The sequence below is a fragment of the Lonchura striata genome, chromosome 9 (genome assembly GCF_050655825.1).
Source record: "Lonchura striata isolate lonStrDom1 chromosome 9, ASM5065582v1, whole genome shotgun sequence".
NCBI lineage: Eukaryota > Metazoa > Chordata > Aves > Passeriformes > Estrildidae > Lonchura > Lonchura striata.
Window position 1 is genome coordinate 8,026,376 of NC_140711.1, and position 15,524 is coordinate 8,041,899.

The window sequence follows — 15,524 nt, forward strand, 5'->3', positions numbered from 1 at the left end:
AGGGGCCCTAGTTCTTCTGCCCAGCCAGTTCTGGACTTCATGTTCCTCCTCCCAGCCTTTTCCTGCCTGCCCCTCTGGGGTCCTGGGTGCAGTGGTGATGCTGAGCCCCACTGTTGCACACCTTGGTTGGGATGTGACATGGTGCTCTGGGCCCTGCTGCACAGCCCTGGATGTTCCCCACAGGCACACGGTTCCTCTCTGGGGAGGGTCCCTCTGCTAGCATTGTTGTCAAGAGCCAGCAGCAAGGTGGGGGGCCTGGTATTCTCTGAGAAGTAGCAAGCAAAGGCAGCTCCTGGCTGGGATGGTCAACAGGAGCAGTTTTTCTGGGAGATAAGCAGTTACAGGAACCATTTATTCCTGCAACTGCTGTGTAGGAACATTTAAAGGGCAGAGCTGATTAATTCCCTTGCAGAAGAGCACTGCAGCACACCAAGGGTACCACTTGCTTGGCAACAAGACCCATGTGAACAGCACGCTGCAAAACCTGGACCTGCAGTTGGGAGGGTGAAGATCTCACAAATGCTGGAGAAGTCCCAGGTTTGGCTCCCCCTCAGGCTTCCCCCAGCCCCATGAGGAAATGGGGCAGTTCACCTTCACAGGGCTCCAGCTCCTGCCTGGAGGACCAGCTGTGCTTCTATCTGCCAGAGAGACAGTTTTCTACCTTCTCAGGTGGTTTTAAAGCCCGAGCTTGACACACATGAAAAGCCATGGGAGTGTCTTCAGGGAGGAGAGGGGCCTAAAAGGGGTATGTAAAGGACAAGTGCTGGCAGGCTGATCTGTAGGGCTGGGAATACTTTATACTTCAGGTATGAAGAACAGTGACAAGGACCAGTGGAAACACCTGCAGGTCACATCACATGAAGATGTGTGGGATGAGGGCCTTGAGCACAGAGGAGCTATAACATATAGAGGTCAAACACAGAGTCTTGCCCTCTGTGGCCCTCTCTGCATGCTGGCCCTCCACACAGATCCTTACAGGGCTCCATGGATCCACCCACAGTGCCCAGCTCCTCACAGCCTGCAGGGAGCCCATCCACATTACAGTTCTATCAGTGCAACCAGTTGTGTGCAAATAAAGTGTCAGCTCCTGGCAGAGCCCACCCAGGGCATGAGCTGCAAGCTGCTACTGAGCAGCACTGTTGCCTGATGCAAGAGCTGCCAAGAGCTGTAGAAGAGATGCAGAAGTCTCTGTTTGGCTCCCACTTATCTCTTCTGTTTATTTTTTCAGTCTGTGCCCAGTACTACCTCCATCATTCCTGCATCTCTGAAACAGCAGCCTTCAGCAGTTGATATGTCACATGTCAGTGCTCAAGACCTGTTGGCAAGCCATGTTCTGGATCACATACCTGCTGTGGCCACCTAGAAGATGGGACAGGATGCAGAGCACAGACCTGTGACTGCCTCCCCTGAGCTGAGCAAATCCTGGCCTGGTTTATCGTTTGCTGCACAGTCAAGCTTCACAGACGTCACACATGCGCTTGCCCTGCATAGTGTGAGTGACATCTCTATTTTCAGTGCAGCAGAGCTGCAGCCATATGTCTGGGGAGAAGGTGCAGCTGATCACTGTACTGGGGGCTCGTTGTGCTGATGCTGTGGTGATGTTGGCGGCGGAGGGTCAGGGTGCAACCCGAGGGCTGGTGTTCATTTAGGAATATGGATGATGAACACCAGCCTGCTGACAGCAGACAACATCAGCCTGGGGATGTGCATTGTCTCTAGGAGGTGTTTAGCTGGTGGCTAGAAAATGTGGACCTGGTAATGCTTGGGTCAGTAAGAAAGCCATGCCCTGTGCTCCAAAATCATTGGGTCAGCTGAATCATTTGCCCAGCCTGAGCTTGTTGGAACCTGAAGTGAAAAATCAGTGAGCCAGAAAATCTGTATCCAGGGAGACGAGGAGACCCTGAGCTGCAGAAGTGCTGCACAAGATTGGCACTGACTGTGGAGACACAAAGGAAGTTGCCCTTTCTCCCAGCTTCATCCACAAGCAGGAGACACTTTGCTCCACAGGGCTCGTCAGGCATGGCTATGATTCTCGTGAGTCAGTGGAGGCACTGGAATGTGTGAGTGGATATCCTGCTTGATTTTATGTTCTGAATATGCTGCAGTCTGTAAATCAGCTGGGGCCTGGTGCCTGGGCTGATTTCTGACCTCTCTGTCCCACTGCTGCAGCTGGGCCAGCTCAGCTGCAGCAGTGGGATCCCTCACAGACCACCCCTGGAAAGCCTGGACAGCTGGTCCTCATGAAAGCAGGATGTAGGGAGAGAGCACTGCTGAGAGTGATAAGTGGGGTGACTGGTACTCACTGGGACGATGCCTTCAGCATGTAGCTGGCCTCCCGGTCATCTGCATTCTCTAGCAGCCTCAAGATGAAGACATTGGCCAAACTCTGCCCCTGATCTTCTAACTCCTCAACCCGAAGAAGCCCTCGGGGAGCAGAGTCAAACACTTGGTACTTGTCCCTGGAAGAATTTAGAGAGATTAGGAAAAACTGTGGTTATTGGAGGAGACTTTGACTTCAGCCACCCAGAACTATACTGAGCACACAGACCAGGCGCTGCTGCATGAAAGGAAGAAAAAAGATGTCCTGCTGTGGGGTGGGATGGGATGAGCGTGTGGCTATGAAAACCCACTGCAAAGCAAGGAACCCTCTCCATGCTCTGCCCTGGGCATCCCTCATGGCCTGGAATAAGTTGCTTGCCCTGTCTGAGCTCCTCACATCCAAAATGCAGATGGCTGCCCCTCAAAGGGGATTGTGAGGCTTGATTCATTCCTATTTATGAAGTGCCTCTGTGTTTTCTGGATACAAGTTGCCACAGAAGCAAAACATTTCCCAGTGTACAGACATTGTGGCAACAAGTTCTTTAGGAACAGTGGACGGGCAAGATGCTCCCTACCAGTGGGTCTAATTAATGCCACAGAGAGCATGCTGTTTTCTGCTGCTGTGTCTGCTTGCACAAAACCCACAACAGCATCCTCCTCCTTCTCAGACAGGTCAAATATGACCACTGCCTTGGGCCGAAATTTATACCCCTCTCAGCTACTCTAACTTTCTAGTCTGCTTTCTTAGAGTTTTAAATGAGTAAATCTGAGCTGTTCTGCAGTAAATGATTAGTCAAAAATCACTTCCTGACAGGAAGACAGGTCTCCAGGGTCAGCTCACCAGCCAGTGTAACTCACTGCCACCCTGCAGAAACTGCTGGATGCATAGTCACTCTTCTGGCAGATCTGCCCTGGGATCTGTTTAACTCCTGTTGGCCATGGAGACAGCTGTGCTCAAAGGTAAAATGACTAGTGGAAAGCCAAGGGATGTGCCTGTGCCTGAGGGACATGATGGGGTCACAGCATCACAGGTTGAATAAACCTGAGGCAACAGAACTAATGAAGTATCCTGTGTACTACCTGAATTTTGCACTCACCCTGGAATTTGCCGGCAAATCACCAGCAGATCATTGAAAAGGAACAGATAGATTTCTCTGAAGAGTTTCTTGGTGCGAAGTGTTCGTGATGTCTTTGGACCATTCATTTGCTGCAGTTCCCCCTGCTTCAGCAGCCAGCGGGAGTGAGAGATGATGGGTACAGACTAGAAGGGAGGAAAAGATGGCAAAGTTTAGGAGAGCAGCAAAACCCCGCGGATTCAAGTGGTTATGATGCTGAAAGTACCAAGAGATGTGAAGGGAACCACAACTTGCACTGCAGAGGCTGGAGCAGAGCTGCAAGGAGAGGACATTGTGCTCTGCCATCCACACAGCCCAGCACAGTGTGACAGAAATTTAATAGGGGTACAGCAGGAGCCTGAGGATGGACAGATATTTAAGATGGCAATGCTAGAGTTCCAAGTGCTGGAGTGAAACAACAGCCCATGCCCTGATCTCTCTCTGAGAGATCCTGTCACCTGGGCTGAACTTTCTTAAACAGTAAGACTGACTTTTAAAACCATGGATTTGGCCTTTTGGCTACAAAAAAAAAAAAAAACAAAAAAAAAAAACAACAACAAAAAACAAGGTTAAACAGGTTTCCTCTGGTTGGGTCTATCCCAGTCAGGAGGAGATACTGTCCATGCACCTACCACAGCATTTCTGCTGGAGTTTCAACACATATTGTGCTAAAACCAAGAAGCCCAGAACAAAGCACATCTTGTACTAGAAGGATACTACACTTCCAAATGACTGAAATATTGAAAAATACCTGTATAACTGTCACTCTTTCTACCTTCACTCCCAATCCTCATCACATGCATGGTGGCACAATCTTTCTTTTCAACTCCTTGCACTCTTCTCCCCAGAAGACTCTACCTATGCCAGTTCCCAAGGCAGAAAACTGCTCCAGAGATGAACCAGCTCCTGCTTGTTATTATGGCCTCAGCTTTATAAGAGGTGGAGGCAGCTGTGTAGCTTCCCTAATCTACTAGTGGACTGTGATCTAGCCCTGACACAGTGGTAAAGTGCACTATAAAAATAATTTTTGTTTTGGTTGTTCAAAAAAGATTGCCTGAAAACTAAATATGATCCTTACAGTTTGTGAAGCAGGCAGACCTGAGAAGCAACTCTATAGCATTCAAGAAAAGAAGTGACAACGTTATTCTCAGCACTGGAATTTCATGGTATATATCAACTGAGATCTGATCAGACACCCCTAAATATTGATGTAGTAATTCCCTCAGTGGAGCTGAAACAGATCAGCAGCAGGTATTTAGCAACTGTACACAATGCATAAGTACAGGAAAGAATGAAAATGGTGGGACAGTCTTTGGGTATTTTTCAGTTTTAAAGTGTTTTGCTTTGTAGCTTTCATCTACCTTTAATATATTTTGTATGTAAAATAACAGCTGAAAGCTGACCTGTGTTTCGAAGAGAGGTAAGAGGGAAGAGCCAGACCTGGGTGCTGGAACAGGAGCACAGTGCACAGGAGAGGTGATGCCAACATGTCCCACCTGTGTACATGCACACCACACTGGCCTTAGTGCTGACCCAGCCTCTGCAGCAGGTGTGCACTGGGCACACACAGAAGTGCTGTGCCTGCAGCAGCCCCTTTGGAGGCTGTCTGCAAAGTGCAGACAGTAAACCAAAACTATCCAGCCTGTGCTTATACCTTTATCTTGAATTCTAGTTTCTTCTGGATGCTGATCATCTGCTCTGTTCGGCTCATCTTCCGAACACCTTCATTACATGCTTTCACCACCTGGGAAAAGAGAGCACAAAGGTTTGTCTCTGCTGGCCTTAAGCAGTTAAGTGATGATGGACAGCATGAAAAGGCCTGACCACAGTAAGGTAACAGTGCCCTGCTGTAACGGGAATTGACAAAGCCAAACTCTTTTATCAGCACTGTGGGTGCATGAAGAAGAGAAAGGGAAAAAAGCCTCTAAAACCTGAACAACCAAAAAGTTCCCAAACACGCAGAAGGTGTTAGAGGTGGAACCTGACTGCCAGAGGACATATTAGGTGGCTACATTCAGTTACTGAACCAGACAGAATAAAACAGTGCTTCTGGTTGCACAGCAAAATGAACAGCTTGTTTTCTAGAACCTGACACATCATGTATCTCATTTTCCCTGTTCCCAACACTTGAAATGAGGTATCATCTTCGAGGGGAGAACGAAGCCAAACATCTTTTTTTCAAAAATGCAGATGCTGTAGGTCTGCCAAGCAGCACTACATGCCAGGGCTATGAAATGTCCTAGGGAAAGAGACGTTCATCATACAGAGCACAGCTGTATTCTGAGTACAAACTTTTAACTGAAAAACCACAAACCAATGTGCAAGCACTACGCTATTACAGGGACCTTAACCTAGATGCCACTGCCTGTTTCATAAGGAGGAACTCTCTTGAGAACTGGCTAGGTAGAAAAATTACACTGGAGAACAAGCTCCACTTTGTGCTCTGTTTCTACTACTCAAAATCTAACAGAATATCAGTAACTGAAACTGTGATCATGTCTTGCCTCTGAAATAGAAAGAGAGAAAATAAACTTACAGAAAAAATAAGCATCAGATGGTCTCTGTTGTGATGACTGCACTAGCTGGATATTAGGTATCCCAGCTTAAACACTTACAGGTAAGTGTTTAATTGTGCAAAATAATTAGTAAACTGATCATGTGAGTCACTGATAACGGAATACAAACCCAGCATTTTTCCATCAGCAGCTGTAGTCATATGCATGCTACAGGAACAGCTTTCTTCAGGCTACTGACCAATGGAAAAATAATTGGCTACCAGATGTGTCAAGAGGGATTATGCAAATACTAACTCAATGCAGAACATCCGTCATTGATAAAGTCCCTGTCTTTATCCCTAGTGATCTCCACGCATACACTTCCTAGACTGGTTCAGGGCAAATCCAAGAGCCTGTTCAGTTCTAGTGTTTCAGTCAGAGACTGCAGGCCCATCCTTAGGCTGATGATCTAGCACAGTTTTCAACTTCAAATACTTGTGTTGAACTGCTAGAGTTAGGAGATGTTCCAAGCTTCCAATGGAGAAGTGTTGAAACATTGTCCCAGCCCATGTAGCTGACAGCTATGACCATTCAGATATGATATTATCCTGTCAAACCGTATCAGGAACAGCCCAGATGGGAAACATCCCACTGCCTTCCTGGGGTTTTGTACACATCAGTAACTAGCATAACTGAACACCACATCTACCTACCAGCTTCAGGGAAGAGGGCTAAAAGCTGGCTTGTGTACTTCATTAGGACGCTGTTATTCTAGGTCAGAGGAAAAAGTGTGCTGTGTCAGAGGAACCTGACACAGTTGTAGTCTGCACCTAATCACACCTCTCAGTCAGATCCATCACCTTCAGGTGTCTGCAAAAACCATTTTGTGATCTTGGAGTCTCTAAAGGAAAACATTCTCAGCCCTTTCCTATGGCAGGAAACATCTATTGTTAGCAAAGGATTCGCTGTCACTGACATCTAAATGCAAGTAGACTAGTCCATCTTTCAGACCTTAGGAAAAAAAAACCCTCTTGAAACAGTGATAGAATTCAAAGAAACCACCCTCGGATAGAATGTAGTCTGCAGGTGATTTTTTCAGGGGTGTGTGTGTGTGTGAAATGAGCATGGTGGTATAATATTAATGGGCTTCCATTTACTTATTCAAACTTACTGTTTCCAGTTCTTTATGTGCATCCAGGGCAGTGGATTCCCTGTCAGATTTCTCTTCTACTTTCTTCAAAATATTCTGCAGGGGAGAAAAGGCTGTGTTAATGCTGGTCCCAATGTGAGAATAGACAGGTCTTTGCTAGCCTACAAATTACTTCTGGCCATCAGCCTAATTACAGCAAAGGTGACACAGTACAGTGACTTTCACCTCTTAGCTCCTCTTATTAAAACCTCTTCCCATCTGACCTTATATCTAAGAGAAATATAACAGGTAGATTCTTATTTTATAAAAATAAATTAATAAATACCTAGAGCTGGCACTAACAGACAATGTTATTGGTAATCCCAGTGGGATAAGACCATTTGGGACTGACCTGTTTCCTCATCCCTAGAAGCATGTTCTCCAGCAGTGTTTAGATAAGGTGGCAAAGCACTGGCTGACTGGTCCAAGCCATCATGGTGTAGCATCCCCATGCCATCCAGCTGCTCTGCATGTGTGTGTCACCATCCTGTCAGGCAGCTGGATTAATGGACTGTTGCTACCCCCTCTGGCAGCTCAACAAAGCTCCTCTTCAACTCTTTCACTCAGTAAAAGCTATCTGGTGAATTCAATACTAATTTGGGGATGGACTCTGAGTTATTGAAATCCTTTTTCCATTGTTGTGGTGAATGTCTGACTCTGTGGAAAGGCATCATCCAGTTCTAGAGTAGATTGTGGCTGTATCTAAGACCACTTCACAGCTGCTGTTAAGGAAAATTCCAGGAGTAATCCAGAAGTCCTTTGTGATAGAGAGAAGAGTAAAACTCTACCTGCACCAGCAGCTTGAGTCGAGTGATCCTTTGAAATGGCAGAATCAGGAAGGAAGAAAAAGACAGGCCTTTGCACTTTGGATCCAGCTCCAGCTGTGAGATCACTTCCCGAAAGGCTGGTTTGTCCTGGCTGAGAGGAGAGACAGAGAAGCTGAGAACTTTGAGTGCTACCCTGCCTGGGACTGTGGTATGTGGCTGGTGACCCAAAAGCAGCTTGGTCCCAGAGACAGCATCTGCCTGATCCCTCCCAATAGGAGAGAAGTGGGAAGGAGGGGACTGAATACCTCTGGGTGTATTTTAGTTTAAATCTAAAACTATTTATAGTGTTGGGGGAGGGAAAAGATAGACTTCTAATGTACAAGCCACAGCAGTGCTCACATGTGTTCATATCTAGCTCAGCAGCATACACTGTGCGTGTAGGTGTATGTGAATGGGGTGTGTGTCCAAGTAAATGAGTCAGAGGCATAATTATATATTTTTACACAGTTGGAACTTTGTGAAAAGGTGAAATTCACACAGTCATTAGAACAAGACACAGTATCACAAGCATAAATATTCCTTGCTGCTTAGCTAGAGGATAGAAATCATTATCTGACCTGAGAAGGCCATGCCTGGGCCTTCCCTGAGGATGTTTGCAGGAGATGAGGGCACAGCTGGGCCACAGACACAGCTGTGCAGAGCAGAGCAGTCCTGGCTGCCACAGGCAGACAAGGCTTCCTGACAGCCACGGACTGGGCGAACCTAAGCAACACTTGTGCTGCTGGAGGCCTGGCTAGTTGTGAAAACAGCATGGATACAAAGAGGTTGCTAACTGTGCAAAACTTGTCTGTACTATGTGTTCCTTACAACATTTGAAAGAAGCCATTGGCAGTATTTCTCCTTGCTGCAGCAGGTATGTGTGTGACAGTGTGACTCACAGCAGAATGGAACTGCATGTGTCTGAGGAACAGTCAAATGGGGGAAACTGTGACACACCTCAGGTTTTGAGCTCAGCCAAGTGTTGCAAAATTCCTGCGCTAGCTGGGAGCCTGGGGAAGGGAGTCAGTTCTTTTCAACTTGCTTTATATATTCCTGCAGACAAAAATGCTGCCCTCTGAATTGACATTTACGAATACCTCATCTCCAACAGGTCCTTTTCAAGCTTAAGTAACCCAGCCTATTGCTGCTTTGCTTCTAAGTGTTTAGATAATGGTTGTAGGCAAATTCTTTCTGCAGCTGTATTGCTCACCTCTGACTGAAGGAAACCCTGTGGTATCCTCTTTTTGGAGAGAACAGCAGGCCAAGCTCAATAAAGACCCCTTAATTTTTTTTTTTCTCTCAAAAGTTAGAGAGCAGAGAAATTAAAGGACTAAATATTGTTACACTTGCCTGAACCAGCTGATGCTATAGGAGAAAATACACTGCAGCATGCGCAATGGGCTGTCCTGAAAGAATCCAGGACATTGTAAGTAGAGAAAAATTGATTCTCCTCCTCTCAAAGACAAACTTGTAGGGCACTCGTTGTTTTGAGCTTGTATCAGCAAATTCCTACTGGACAAAACGACTTGCTACACTTGAAAAATACTACAAAAATGTTGGATTATATCCTCAGGCCTAGATTGGTGTGTATAACAGTAGAATGTGAAGAAAATAGCTTTTTAATTTTTTTTTTCTCCTTTTAAGAAAATCCTGTTGTTCTGAAAAAGAATAGTTATGAAATCGGGAGAAGTCAAATGCCTTGCTGAGAAGGCTGGGAAAAGCAGTGATTGCTCTTCTCATCAGAGATCTGTATTATATTCTTGGCCTTCCATCTCTTGCCTCTACTTGCAGGTTAAAAATGCATGCATTACACAAGCATGTACATGGCCCTGCATGCACCATAAATATTTCCTACAATTGAGAAATGCTGGCTTTGAATTTACTTGCCATGTTACCTGCATCAACCAATTCTTACTATAAAGCCCTTAATTGTGTTTTCTTTTTATGGATCCAGTGAGAAATCATAAAGTGGGAAACCCCATTTCTGTGCTATCTAACCCTTTTTCATAAATACCAAAAATTACAGCTAAATCTGTGGCCTGTAAAATTTTGCAAGATAGTTCAGCAGTAAGTGCTAGACTCACAGAAGCTGCTTGTAGGCTCTCTCCTGGTAGGTCTGGTTGGAGACATAGGTGATGTACACAGAGAAGTGGTTAACTGTGTGCTGGTAGACAATATCACACACGTCCGAGATCACAATGTTCTCTTCCACTCGCTGCTCGAGGTCCAACAGGAAGCTAAATGAGAAAGTCAGCACCCATATTAATTGTAACCTATCTGTCCCAGGCAATTTTCAGAAGTCAGCTCCTCCATCCCTCTACAACTGCAGTTACCTAAAGCTGCTACTTTCAGTGCCATTCAGCAACCAACTCACCGCTCACTGACAGCCATGACATCCAGCACGTTGGAGAAGAGGATATGTGCCTCAGACTGGTGTAAGATCTTTTTCAGACGTTCATTCTCCATGAAGTGAGATACCAGCAGATTCAGACTCTTGTAATATGATGCTTCGGAAGTAACCAGCTCAAACATGGCCTGGGGGAAAATCCCAAAGAAGGAAGTCAGCAAGCACCTTCTACTTCTACAGAGAGGCACACTGGGCATTAATGAGAACATCTGTGCTGCACAGCCACGGACCTTGCACCCACCCTGCAGACCCAGGCTGCAGGGAGAGGTAAGCCCTCAATGCATTTGCCACATGTTACAGGAGACAGTGAGTTAATCGAGGGAGTCTTCCTCTCACAACCATCAGCCCTGACCTAGAGGAAATACAGCTGTTACTGTCTAAGTAAGCCTCCCTGCTCAGGCCTGGCCGTACACTTTCCTGCCCCCATTCACAACAGAACAGGACAAGATACAGTAGTCCCTAAGTACTATCAGAAATCATAAATAATCTCCAAATTTCAGTCTTTGCTTATCCTGTTAGAAGAGAAAACCCTGGAGCAAAGCCTGGTTTCCTCAGGCCAAGGATATGGTCTGTGGAAGTGAAAAAGCAAATTGTTGGTTTCATTAAGAGATAAAAAATAGTTTAATGAGATGTAGATATAAAGTCTACCTACTGCAAGTGCTGCAGAGACATTCCACTATTACCACTCAGAGATCCCTTACTCTCTGGATGAGTATATGGTGTCTTGTTCAGAGGTAGATACAAAAGGTGTTTATTTATACAACTACTGAATCCATTGGTTGAAGTAAGATTAACTGAAGATTCTCACAAGAGGTTCAACACAATGAAAAGTTGTTAGCTCCTTCAGGCATCTCTTGATGAAGGGGTACCTTGGGTTCCTTGGCCTGGGGCCCATGGCCCATGCTGCCATTACTAAGAGAGGTAGTTGGTTGTTCAGTGAAAGTTTTGCTCCCTTGAATCTAAAGCTGTTCAATGCTCCTCTTGTTCCCACAGCTCCTCTGTTGCACCTTGCTGAGGAGGGAGTGGGTCAGGCACTGAGGGTGTCAGTCCCTGAGCTCTGCTGGTTCTCAGCAGCTGCTGGGGCCCAGCTAAAGTTGAGGAGGTCATACAGAGACACAGGTACATGCAGTGGTTTGTGTGATGTGTACATAGAGAAATATACTCTAAATTAGCTGGGGGTTCTGTCTTGTGGTTTGGTTGTTGTCTGTTTTTTCTCTTTAAAGAATTGATTTGGAATTTTCCACTGGTCAGTTTTTGGCCTTCTCCTGGAAATACCAATGTGCATCACATAAGAACTCAAGGTAGAGACCTGGGTTGTGTTCCTGACACTGTGCTGCAGTCCAAGATCTGGGTGAATGGGTTCAGCAAGAAAGGACTGTTACTCAATCCAGAGCTGCTAAAATAGCAATTGAAGTGACATTTCAGCTCTTCACAGGGTGGGCAGCCTAGGAAATGTTCCCAGTGAGCACTTAAGTCCAACAAGTGGTTTCCTGCACTTGGAGGAGGAGGTTGTGCCTGCACAGCCTCCAGATGGAAGACAGAGCAAAGGGTGTTTATACAGATGAACTTAGTCAGTGACCATGGAACAGATAGTGTTTAAGAAATAAGAGGATGCTGGATTTTTTTTTTTTTTTCCAAGGCCAGATTCCTAATGAGAAAAGTGGAGGAGTATCAGCTCATCTTCTCACAAAAGCTTTACCCAGGCACTGGATGAACATGTGAGAGAACCTCTTTCTTTCTGCATGACTGGCTCAGTCCTAAACTTTTACAACTTTAACTGTACCTTTTTATTTGATAAATGAGAGAGGTGGAAATAGGCAAAGATATACAGGGTGTATTAGGATAGCCTGTCCCTTCCAGGTATCCTGAAGATTGACACCACCAATCATTTTGCACTGCAGCTTTCCAGAGACTCCAAGTCAGGATTTTTTTTCTGCTAAGTCTGACTGTAGAATTTGTGTTTGCTGTTTTCTATAGTGTAGGATGCCAGACCTGCTAGGGCAGGTCCAGAATGCAGACTATACTAAAGAAATACTGAAATCTGTAGTGAAAATATCTGTCATGTTTGTTCCAATGGGAACAATAAAAAAAAAATCACTTTCCATGACTCTTTTCAAGCATCCACTCCTCTTCCAGTCAAGTTTCTTGTTTTGATGCTTGAAAACCTTTTTTTTTTTATTCTTGCATTGATAAGTTGCTCAGTAATTTTCCACCATTGCCACTAATGAACACCAGATTTGTCTTCCTGTTCTAGTCTCTTCCACTTTGAAGATCATTTCAAATAACCAACTTCTTCTCTGACTGTTTAAGCCCTGCTCTGTCACAGCTATGGTGGTGTTCCCTTCCTCAGCTACAAAGGAGAGTGTTCAACTTTCTTTCCATTTGCGTACCAGTATTTCTCCCTGTGATCAAAATAATACTCTTGCTCCACCTTTCCTGGCTGAAGACATGCAAGCATTTACTACAGCTTTGAAGATAAAATGGGTCAGAAAATACAGTTTTGTCCTTAAGATATTTATTCCAGAATTTCTGCTGTCCTGTACTTCAGGAAAACTTCTCCAATTCTCCTTTAAGATGCTGAGCAGTTTACATCCACTAAATTAAGCCCTCACATACAACTCACTCTCACAGTTCACATCCAGCATGAACAGAGTTCCAGAACTGCAGGAGCAAGTAGTGCTTGCTTAGAACAAGGCTGAATTCAACATCATCTCTTCAATAGCTTCAGTGACTTCTTTAGCTCTCCTTGTTTTCTGACCTTGATTCTCCTCACAAAGAAAATTCTCCACTCTATCTGTTCAAACTTCAGCCAATTTCACAGCTTTCTGGCTTTGAGCAATTTTACAATATCTTACTGTGCTAATCCCAGGACAAGCAGGAAGAAAATTTCAGTTCTGATAAACTAACAGTGGAGAAGGCACAGCACTTCTTTATGACAGCACTGTCCCATTCTACAACTGCTTTATTTCTCTGGTTATTTTAACAGAAAGAAGAAAATTGAGCACATTTAATATTGGGGTTTAGCAGCACCGAGATTTTTTTCCCAAAAATACATACAGGTAACAAATGTAACTTAACAGAAATGACAAGTTTTGAAATCCATAATGCACACTTTTAAGCAAAATATTTCACCATAAAAATTCTTCATTTTGAAGCAAAAATAAAAAGAAAAGCTTGTCATTTTTTCAGATGCCAGATTGTGTTTGTAATTCTGGCACTTGGAAGTACTGTGTTCTGCCACGTAAACAGAACAAATCCAAATAACCAGTGCAGAAGAAGAGCATGGAAAAACAACAGATCACTTAATTCACCTTTAGCCCTAACCCTGATACACTAACAGCCTGTGCTTGCTAGCCCAAACTACTGTATGTAAACACCAGTCTGCTCCACTAAGGGTGTGAATAACACAGACCTTGGGGTGCACAAGATGAACTTTTCCAGTGTGATAGTCAAGTTACAGCCCTAGCCAGGACTGGTACTGTGTGCACAAGGTATTCATCAGTGTGGATTTTGGAAGTCTAAGTGAACTTAGGAGGGTCTGCTTACACTCCAAGATGTTCTTCAGCACTTTGGGTACAATCCTGTGAGCCTGGGCTAAGCAGATATACTGCCACATTCATCTCACCATCTCATCAGAAGCAATCCTGCTCCAAGAGTGCAGTTGGACTTGTGGGATTGAGCCTTGGCAAGCCCACTCCTCATACCACAATGCAAACAGCACACTGAATAGGGTTTGCCCTCTCCACTGCTGGCTGTGAATCCAGTGCTATGCAGTGACAAAGAACACACACACTCCCCATGAAACCCAAAACAGCAACCAGTTGTAAATTGTGGTGCAATTGATGTTGTCATCACTTGTGACAGCTACCCCCACCCACTCCTTTCAGTGATGTAGTCCTGTAAGTTACAGCACATGGTTCTAAAATAGTGATGTCAGTGCACTGCACAGCTAAATGCAAACACACCTGTCATTACTTTTTACTGTTTGCAATAGACTCCAAGTAACAACAATTAAATACAAGGATGCTTATCAATATCTATCTCTTCTATTTCTACTAATGTCATCATATTCAAAACCTTACAGTTAATGGTTGAATTCTTCTAAGATTTCTGGTGGAAAGTTATGTGTCCTGATAGTTACTTCAGAAAAGGATTAATGTGCACTGGAACCAATAACTTTTTTTAAAAAACCTCCTAAATATTTCTCTTTCTTTGTGAATTGCTCCTAACACTGAATCAGAAAAAGGAAAAGAAGTTCCTTTTGCTACAGAAACGTCCAGTGGTAATAGCATATAGAACAATGTCTGCAGTTTCACAATAAAGAGTGAATGGTGTGCTAACCAGTGCAACTCAGAAAGTACTCAACAGGGCAAGGCTTGTCTGTGACTGCTGTGAAGCTTTTAGTTTTTAAATCTTGATAATTTGGCCTAATTTAATCTCCATTTTTTAAAACAGAAATACAGTTTAAAAATATTCTTAATATCCCTCCATTACCTCCTGCAGCTTGATCTCATCTGGTTGGAGGATGCTGAGGACACCACTGCTCTGGACCTCAGGAAGATCCTGCCATAAGTTGAACCTGGAGTTGGAATTTCTCAGCAAATTAATTTGTGGTGGAGCTTTGTTTTCAATTGTACTTGTGGGTTCTGCTTCAGATGGGGTTTCCTCACTGGGTGAAGTCTCCTCAGGGTCTGTCTGTGAATCTTGCAATCGCCTGGTTTCAATCTCCTCACGCGTAGATTTATCTCGATATTCCTGGTACAAGAGCCCTAGGAAGGAACAAAGTAGATTTGAGGGGATACAACTGAACGAGATAGTAGAAAAGTATTGTGGGAAAGGACAACTGCTTAGCATTAGTTTGCCTCAGCAGAGGTGAGAGATGTCCCTTCCATGCAGAGTGAAAAGCCTGTTACAGTATTCCTACTCCAGCCAGAAGTGAAAACTATAAATGGAAGGCCATTTCTAAATCTGAAGTCTTGTTAAAAATCTGCTCTCACAAAACATTTAGTAACACAATCAGATGAATCCATGACCACTCAGAAGACATAAAAGCACTGATTTGTCAGGCTTGTAAATGTCTTTTAAACCTTGATTTTCTCTGTAATATTACTATGTTACAAGTTATATAGGTTGATGTCTATGTTTAAGTGTGTGTCTGGAAAAGTAATACTGCACACATTGAAATTACTTTAA

At 44.4% G+C, this 15,524-nt stretch overlaps 1 protein-coding gene across 1 annotated transcript in view; it reads right to left on the reverse strand.

Annotated features, from left to right (window-relative positions):
- NGEF (neuronal guanine nucleotide exchange factor) overlaps positions 1 to 15,524 on the reverse strand; it is a 37,012-nt gene that overhangs the window by 3,890 nt on the left and 17,598 nt on the right. The window contains exons 5-12 of the mRNA XM_021544366.4: positions 14,826 to 15,100; positions 10,299 to 10,459; positions 10,009 to 10,161; positions 7,907 to 8,036; positions 7,101 to 7,175; positions 5,089 to 5,178; positions 3,417 to 3,580; positions 2,304 to 2,459 (exon numbers count right to left, since the gene is read on the reverse strand). Of these exons, the coding sequence (XP_021400041.2) occupies positions 2,304 to 2,459; positions 3,417 to 3,580; positions 5,089 to 5,178; positions 7,101 to 7,175; positions 7,907 to 8,036; positions 10,009 to 10,161; positions 10,299 to 10,459; positions 14,826 to 15,100 (1,204 nt within the window). The remainder of the gene's footprint in view (positions 1 to 2,303; positions 2,460 to 3,416; positions 3,581 to 5,088; positions 5,179 to 7,100; positions 7,176 to 7,906; positions 8,037 to 10,008; positions 10,162 to 10,298; positions 10,460 to 14,825; positions 15,101 to 15,524) is intronic.